The following is a 9,565-nucleotide window of genomic DNA, read 5'->3' as shown; positions in this document are numbered from 1 at the left end:
TGTCAACACCACACACACACACATAAGCACGACAAAATGACAGCACTAAACTCATGCCTATCAGTAATCATGCTAATGTAAATGAATTAAGTGTAATGTGGGTTAATGCGCCAGACTGCAAAGCCATTTGAACTGCAAGGTCAGCAGTTCAAGCTCACCAGCTGCTCCTCGGAAACCCTATACAGGGTCACTATGGGTCGGAACCGACTTGACGGCACTTAACAACAACAACAAAGAGATAGAGTGGGCTGTTGTTAGGTGCAGTCAAGAGGGTTCCAACTAATAGCAACCTTATGCGCAACAGAATGAAACACGGCCCGGTCCTGCATCAGCCTCACAGTCATTGTTACACTTGAGCCCCTTGTTGCTGCCACTGTGCCAATACATCTCATTGTGGGGGGATCTTCCTCCTTTTCACTGACCCTGCACTTTACCTAGCATGATGTCCTTCACCAGGGACTGTTCTCTCCTGATAATACGTCCAAAGTATGAGAGACAGAGTCTCGCCATCCTGGCTTCTAAGGAGCACTCTGGCATTCCAACACAGATTTTTGTTGTTGTTGTTCTAGCAGTCCATGGTACTTCCAGTATTCTTCTCCAGCATCTTAGCTCACATGTATCTATCTGCAGAGTGGCAGAATGGATTAAAATGGATTAAAGCATAAACACTCACACGACCCATCAATACGCTCTCTACAACAGACACATCTTAGACACAAAGACATAAACTACCACTCAAATTATGGGGGGAAATTTATCAAGCAAACATAACCAATGTAACCAGGAGTAACAATATTAATCTCTGGTAAAACTGACATTAAGGCAAACTCTACCATAAAAGATAAGGAAGGACATTATATAATGACTGATGAATGGGTCAACCAAGAAGACATAATCATAATAAATATATACTCACCTAATGACAGAAATCCAAAATACATGCAACTAACTCTAACAGCATTGAAAAGAGAAATAGATCTTTACAGCAGCGGAGTCCTGGTATGGCGCTGTGGGATAAAGCACTGGACCACAAGGTTGGTTTGAACCACAAGGTTGGTGGTTCAAATGCACCAACTGCTCCTTGGAAACCCTATACAGGGTCACTATGAGTTGGAACCAACTCAAGGGCACTTAACAACAACAACAACACAGCTGTTGTTAAGGAGGAGACTTAAACTCACTGATTTCAGTGAAGGACAGAATAACTAGAATGTAGCTCAGTAAAAATACAGATGATCTAAATGCTACAGTTAACCAACTTGACCTACATAACACACTTCACCAACAGCAGCAAAGTGTAACAGAGCACAATGTTAGACTACAAAACAGGCCTCAATAAAATCCACATCATTTAAACAACACAAAGCATTTTCTCTGATCACAACATAATAAAAATAGACATCAATAACAGGAAGAGCAAGGAATAAAGTCAAGAATACAGAAGCTGAATAAATACCTTGCTTCAAAACCACTGGGTAGTCTCAGAAATCAAAGACGATATTCAAATTCCTAGCCTTAAACAAGAATGAAAGCACAACATACTAAAACCTTCAAGACACAGTTAAAGTAGTGCTAAGACGTCAATTTATAGCAATAAACACATACACCAAAAAAAGAGAAAGGGCCAAAATAAAAAAAATTAGCCCTACAACTTGAGCAAAAGAAGCCACAGTCTTCAAAAGAAAGGAAATAATAAATATTAAAGGAGTTCTGGTGTGGCGCTGTAGGATTAGCACTGGACTGCTAGCCAAAAGTTCACTGGTTCAAACCCATTGACCTCTCTTTGGAAACTCTATACAGGGTGTCTATGAGTCAGAACTGACTCAGTGATACTTGACAACAACAACAAAGCAGAAATAAATGAAATAGAGAACCAGAGAGAATCAACAAGGCCAGAAGATGGTTCTTTGAAAGGATAATAAAATCAACAAACCAGTGGCCAAACTGACAAAAGCAGAAGAAACAGCAAATCACCCAAATAAGCATGATACGGGTGACATTACAACAGAACCAACTGAAATTAAAAAGATCATAACAGAACAAGATGAAAAAGTGTACTCCAACAAATTTACAAACCTAGAGGAAATGAACAAATTTCTAGAAACACACTACCTATCTAAACTAACAAAAACTAAAATAGAATACTGAAAAGGTGAATAATGAAAGGAGAGATTGAAGAAGGAATTTTTCTAAAAAATTAAACTTCCAACAAAAGAATGGCCCAGGCCAGGACAGTCTCACTGAAGAATTCTACCAGACATTCAGAGACCAACTCATACCAACAATACCTAACTAGTGCAGAGCATATAAAAGAAAGGGACATCCCCAAATTTGGTATCAAGTAAAACTAGTTACCAAAGCCAGGCAAAGGCACCACACAAAAAAGAAAATTACAGACCAGTTATTGTTGCTAAGTGCTGTAGAGCTGGTTGGAGGCTTTCTGCTCCCATAAAGATATACAGCCTTGGAAACTTTACACAGGGTCTCTATGAGTTGGAACCAACTGCTCAACACTCCACCACCTCCACCATGCTTCTTTCCTTTCTATCCTTTTTTTTAATGAAAATCCTTGTGTGGGAGTTCTGGGGCTGTTGGGGGGAAGCAACCATATCTCTTTTTTTTGTATTATAATTTTCATGTCTTGGGTTTAAAAAAAAAAAAAAAAATCTATATTCAAAGGGAAAAAGTTCTTGAGAGGCTCTTCTGAAGTACCCAGTGGTTTCCCAGGGTACCTGTTCTGTGAGTTGATCTTTTATTTTTCCTCCTGAGTACTGGAAGGAGTGGTTGACCATCATACGTTCCATTTTCAGGAATTCCTAAGATTTCTTGGACTATTCTTTATTTTAAGGAGCTCTGGTAGCGTAGTGATTATGAGTCGGGCTACTAACCTCAAGGTTAGCAATTCGAAACGAAGGAGAAAGATGAGACGTTCTGCTCCCGTAAAGATTTACAGCCTCACAAATCCTATGCAGGGCACAAAACCACCAACCATCACCACTATTCTTGATTTGATCCACAAGGTCGGTGGTTCAAGCTCACCAGTCACTGCTCAGAAACCCTATACAGGGTGGCTATGAGTCAGAACTGACTTGACAGCACTTAACAACAACAACAAGCCTTTATCTTAGCAGCCTGCTCTTTTCCAGTGATGCTTATCCTCTTGAATCCCCCTAAGGGTGTGAAACAGATGGCTTCTTCTTATTTCCCCTCTATTTCTTCCACTTTGTTTCTTTAACTGGGGGTCACTGATCAAGGATCACTGAGCAGAGGGTCATTGCTGCTGGTCATTGTTGTCCTGCTCTAATCACTGTTTGACCTCATCATGTACCCAGCAATTTGAGGGGCTTTCTAGTTTAATAAATGAAGGTCTTAAGTTTTCAACCCTGGTCTTACATTAGAACATGGAGGCACTTATAAAAAATATGAATGCCAAGTCCCCATCCTAAGCAAATCTAGCCAGATTTTCTAGGAGTGAGGCATTGGTATTTCCTTTTAAATCTTTTCCCAAATGATTCTATTGTTCAGACCTGGTCTAGTAGATGGACAACATTAATAGCAAATAAGTTTTCCCCAGAAATTGTGTGGTAACCTGGCCTGCTGGCTTATCCCAACCTATTCAGCCCTGTTCCAGCACCCAGGGCTCTGGTTCTGGTCTTATATTTGGGTTTCTACTGTAATCTTAATACATAGCCCTGATGTGGTACCCTGTGATAAGCACTCGACCTCAAGATCGGTTTGAACTGCAAAGTCGGCACCTCAAACTTACCGGTCACTCCTTGGAAACCCAATATATTGTTGTTGTTGTTAAGTACCATGGAGTCGGTTCCGACTCATGGTGACCCTGCACAGGGTTTTCGAGGCTGTAAATCTTTACAGGAGCAGAAAACCTCATCTTTCTCCCGCGGAACAGCTGGTAGTTTAGAACTGCTGACCTTGCTGTTCGCAGTCCGATTCGTAACCACTAAACTACCAGAGCTCCTTTGGAAACCCAATATAGGGTCGCTATAAGTCAGAACCAACTAGGCGGCGCTTAACAACAGCAAAATATACTGAGTTGAGTAGTGTGTGCGCAAAATTCACGTCCACCTGAAATTTAGGAATGTGACCTTATTAGGAGAAAGGGTCTATGCAGATACAATTAAGATGAGGTCAAAGTGGATTAGTTGTTGTTGTGAAGTGCTGTCGAGTCAGTTCCGACCCATAGCGATCCTGTATAGGGTTTCCGAGAAGCAGCTGGTGAGAGTAGACCCCAAGTCCAATGACCGGTGTCCGAGGTGAAGACATAGAGACACACAGGAGTAAAGAGAGAGGCAGAGATCCTAGTGATGCAGGTACAAACCAAGGATCACTGAGGATTGTCTGCAACCATCCTAGGAGAGAGGCTCAGGGCAGATCCTCCTCAGAGCCTCCGGACGGAGACAACCGAACCGGCCACTCCTTGACTTGAGACTTCCGGTCTTCCGAGCTGTGAGAGATGAATCTCAATTGGTTTAAGCATATTGTTTGTGGTAGTTTGCTACAACGGTCTCGTAGAAAGCAAAGACAATAGCTAACCTAAGGCAGCATTCAGTCCACCTACAAACAGAATCAAGTTATTTAGACACAAGTAAAAGGAAGAGGGGATGTGAGACTCCTTTTCTTTTCCCAGTGGAACATTTCTACTCATTCAGGAGCTGGCAGTGGTTTTAGGAAACAGTCTTTGAAGAAGCAGACTCTGGGATCAGTGCCAACATCAGGCTTCAGCTCAGAGATGATCCCTGTCTATAAAAGCAAAGGCTGAAGATGACCAATAAAATAATCAAGAATCTTACTTCTTTGTTCCGTTTCAGTTAACATAACAAGTATTTATTAGGACCCTACTGTGTGGTATGTTTTGAGGTCTCCTGAGATACAAATGTAGCAAGGTAAATAGAAGGGCTATCTCACCACCTGACACCAGAATTCTCCTTTGTTTGGCAGAGGACATTAATAAGCCACTAGGGACAGAAAGTAAGGCCCTGAGGGCAGGGATGCTGGCAGAAACTCCAACAGAGGGAGAAGATTGTGTTGTGCCGCGTGAGAGACTGAGAATGTATTGTTTGTTCCTGAGACGGAAGAGCTATGGGTCGTGAAAAGTCAGGGAAGAGAGAAGCCAGGGACATGGTGGAAACTCGGGTGCTGTGTGGGGGCCAGAGAAATCGTCCTGGCACTAAGAACTTTTCAAAAACAGGAAGGTTAGTGGAGACAAGAAGCAAATGGTGGAAGTGGGGTTACAGTTGAGATGAAAGGAAGTATATGATTGGTTGAACATAAAACTGATAATCTGCCCTGTTAGCAACCTTTACTTGACTCACAATAAAGTTTTGTGAGGTTTTTTTGAAAGGCAAAAAGGCAGGAAAGTTGGATGTGTGATATTTTAATTGTATGCAACTGGTGGTACAATATGTGTCCCCTTCTCAAATGTTAGTCAAGGGTCCCAGACTCTCAACCACTTCATTTGAAAGAAGTTTTTTTGTGTGAAAATGGATCCAAGGTGTGTAGCGAGAGGCAGCCTGTAAGAGAGCAGGAGCTTCCGGAACTAAGTCCCTTGGGAGCCCAAGTTCATGTATGTGTCCTTAGGTAAATTGCTTACCCCACTAGGCTTCATGTTCTGCATCTAGATGCTACTAGTACGTTTTTCACAGAGTAGTTGTGAGGACTCTCATGAGTTACCAGATGTAAAATTCTTGAAACTATACTTGGAAACAACATCAATACTGTACAGGCACTTGTTAAATCAGCAAATGAATGCAACATTCCACTTCTAAATAAATGAATATGGTTTATCCTGAATGAGCAGATGTATTCCTGGCAACTTGTGGATCACTTGACTCTAAACAGGACCCCTGGTGGCACAGTGGGTTAAGTGCTATTAACCAAAAGATTCAAACCCACCAGCCATTCTTCAGGAAAAAGATGCAGCGGTCTGCTTGCATGAAGATTTACAACCTCAGAAACCCTATGTGGCAGTATCACTTTGTCCTATGAGTTAGAATTGGCTCAAAGGGCAGTGAGTTTGGCTGTTTGGGTTTTGAATCTCAACAGGTCTCTGTTTCTCCCTTGTGGGATAAGGAAGAAAGGGGGCTAGAGGAGGGCAGCAATGTTTCTCATAAGAGGTTGAATTCACAAAACATTTTGGGTTATGACACAATTGAAGAAATGATAGAGCCAGGAGTTCGGCCCTTAGCTGATGGGGATAGTCCTGGAAGGTCAAATAAATGGCACTTCTTGCATTTCCTACAGATAGCCGCACTTTGTGGGGCCTTCCTGTTAACCCTGGCCCTTGTGAATGACTTAATTAAAGAGTTTTTACCCTCGGTTACTATTGGTGCACAAAACTCTGCATTTTGAATCTGAAGATTTGATAGGATCTGCCATTTACCTATGAGTCATTTCTCTTTGGTGCCTGGTTGTAAAACATAGTTGACTTATTAAAGAAAATGTGACACAGGTTTTTATATGGTACTGATAATTTTTTTAAACATTTTCCCCCACCTCAAAGCAAAGAGCCCAGCCAGCAGAGGGTAAAGAGATGGGGCTTCTCTTTCGATGAGATATTGAAGGACCAGGTGGGGCGAGACCAGTTTCTCCGATTCCTGGAGTCCGAATTCAGTTCAGAAAACCTCAGGTAAATCTCTTAAAGGTGTGATCAGCATGAAAGGTATGTGTGAATCAACTGGCATAATCAGTCTTTATTTCTGTCTTCCTGTGTGGGTCAGATTCAAGTCCCAGCTAATCTGGCTATGGCTGAAATGGAAAAGAGCAAACTAAAGCAGACAGCTCTATGATGAACTGAACCAGCAATGTTCAGTTCTTGAAGTCCAGATGACATTTGTCCAGCTCATTAGAAGCCAATAATAAGTAAATGGTTACGTGGGTTTGAAGACACCCCTCATTAATTACAACTGTAGAAACATGTAGGGCATCTCAGAGTGGAGGGACAGCTCAGAGATTCTCCTCCAAAGCTTCCCAGCTGCAGTCTTGAATTCCTGACAGGCAAAGCAAGAAAAAGGGGTGCAGCGGACTCATTTCAGAATTTCAAAATGTCATGGTACATAACTGGAGCCACAACTGTACAAGCTAATAAAACTCACTATTTTCTTTGAAGAGGGAAATAATGCTGTGGTTATTCTGGTCATCTGATGCCAATGAGAACATCTGATTGTTTCTGGTGTATTAATATATCAATAATTACTGTTTAGTTGTTGTTAAGGGCCGTTGAGTCGGTTCCGACCCATAGCGACCCTGTACAGGGTTTCCGAGGGTGTAAATCCTTATAGGAGTAGAAAGCCTCATCTTTCTCCCGCGGAGCGGCTGGTAGTTTCAAACCGCTGACCATGAGTTGGAATAACTCAGCAGCAGTGTGAGAGGAAGGAAAAGCTCTTTAAAATGGTTGTTCTTTGTTAGGTGTCGTTGAGACAGCTCTGACTCATAGTGCACACAACAGAACAAAACATTGTCTGATCACAATTGTTGCATTCAGCCTATTGCTACTGCAAGCGTGTCAGTCCATCTTGTTGGGGGTTTTCCACTTTTTCACTGACCTTCCACTTGTTGTTGTTAAGTGCTATCAAGTTGATTCCAACCCCTAGTGACCCTGTATAGGGTTTCCAAGGAGTGACTGGTAAACTTGAACCACCAACCTTGAGGTTCTAATTGACCTTGCAGTCCAGTGCATTAGCCCACAGTGGCACTCCAGGACTCGAAGACCCTCCACTTTACTTGGTCCCTCTTGCTAATATGTCCAAAGTATGAGAGACAAAATCTCATCATGCTGGCCTCTAAGGAGCATTCTGGCTGTGCTTCTCCCACCACAGATTTGTTTGTTCTTCAGGCAGTCCATGATACTTTCAATGTCCTTTAACACCATAATTCAGATTTATCAGTTCATCTACAATCTTCCTTATTCATTGTCCAAATTTTACATGTATATGAAGCTATTGAAAATACAACGGCATGCTTTAGTCCTCAAACTGGTATTTTTGCTCTTGAACACTTTAAAGAGTTCTTGTGCAGCAGATTTGCCTAATGCAATATGTCATTTGATCTCTTAGCTGCTGCTTCCGTGAGTGTTGATTGTTGTTGTTAGGTGCCATCACATCGGTACCGACTCATAGCAACCCGCTGCACAACAGAACAAAACACTGCCCAGTCCTGGGCCAACCTTTCAGTTGTTGCTACATTTGAACCCGTTGCTGCCACCACTGTGCCAATTCATCTCCTTAGGGACTCTTGGTCTTTTTCTCCAACCCTCCATTTTACCAAACATGATGTCCTTCTCCAAGAACTGGTCCCTCCTGACAATATGTACAATGTATGGAAGGCGAAGTTCGGCCATCCTTGCTTCTAGTGAGTTTTGTGGCTGTTCTCATTCCAACACAGATTTGTTTGTTCTCTGGCAGTCCATGATACTTTTAATATTCTCCAACACCATAACTCAAATGCATTAATTTTTCTACTGTCTTCTTTATTCACTGTCCAGCTTTCATGTGCATATGAGGTTATTGAAAACCTGATGGCTTGGGTCAGGTGCACTGTAGTCTTCAAACTAACATCTTTGCTTTTGAACACTTTCAAGAGGTCTTGTGCAGCAGATTTGTCTAATGCAATACATTGTTTGATTTCTTGACTGCTGCTTCCATGTGTGTTGATGGTTGATCTGAGAAAAATGAAGTCTTTGACAACTTCAATCTTTTCTCCATTGATAAGAATGTTGTTATTGGCCCAGTGGTGAGGATTTTTGTTTTCTCTACATTGAGGTGCAATTCATACTGGAGGCTGTGGTCTTTGATCTTCATCAGCAAGTATATTAAGGCCTTTTCACTTTCAGCAACCAAGGTTGTATCATCTGCATATCACAGGTTGTTAACAAGTCTTCATCCAATCCTGATGCTTTTAGTCAAGATCCATCTGATGTCAGCAGTTATATCCCTAGTTCCACATCCTCTTCTGAATCCGGCTTGAGTTTTTCGCAGTTCCCTGTCAATGTACTGTTTCAGCTGTTTTTTGAATTATCGTCAACAAAATTTTACTTGCATGTGGTATTAATGTTATTGTTTGATGATTTCGCATTTGTTTAGGTCACCTCTCTTTGGAATGGGCACAAATATGGATCTCTTCCAATCGATTGGCCAAGCAGCTGTCTACCAAATTCCTTGGCATAGATAAGTGAGTGCCTCTAGTGCTGCATCAGTGTGTTGAAAGATTTCAATTTGTAGTTCATCAATTCCTAGAGCCTTGGTTTTTTTGTCAATATATTCAGTTCAGCGTGGATGTCAATACCATCAGTTCTTGATCACATGCTACCTGTTCAAATGGTTGAACATGGACCATTTATTTTTGGTACAGTGGCTCTTGTAAGTGTGTGAATTTCTTTTTGGTGCAGTATGCCTTCTGTCTTCGTCTTTTTTTAAAAGTTTTTATTGTGAATTGAGTGAAAGTTTACAGGGCAGATCATCAGTTTTACATTAAAAAAATCATACACTTCCTTTCATTACAATGATTATAATCCCCTCCATGTACCATCAGTTAACTACATTTCTCTCTA

General features: G+C 41.5%; 1 protein-coding gene across 2 annotated transcripts in view; it reads left to right on the top strand.

The window, feature by feature from the left end:
- The window catches only part of RGS6 (regulator of G-protein signaling 6), an 833,734-nt gene that overhangs the window by 733,460 nt on the left and 90,709 nt on the right, over positions 1–9,565 (top strand). For both annotated transcript variants that reach the window (XM_006865561.1, XM_006865562.1), the window contains exon 13: positions 6,521–6,646. In XM_006865561.1, the coding sequence (XP_006865623.1) occupies positions 6,521–6,646 (126 nt within the window). The remainder of the gene's footprint in view (positions 1–6,520; positions 6,647–9,565) is intronic.

This window comes from Chrysochloris asiatica, unplaced genomic scaffold, assembly GCF_000296735.1.
Source record: "Chrysochloris asiatica unplaced genomic scaffold, ChrAsi1.0 scaffold00079, whole genome shotgun sequence".
Classification (NCBI taxonomy): Eukaryota; Metazoa; Chordata; class Mammalia; order Afrosoricida; family Chrysochloridae; genus Chrysochloris; species Chrysochloris asiatica.
The sequence above is the reverse complement of the archived record's forward strand: the minus strand, read 5'-3'. Positions and strand labels throughout refer to the sequence as shown.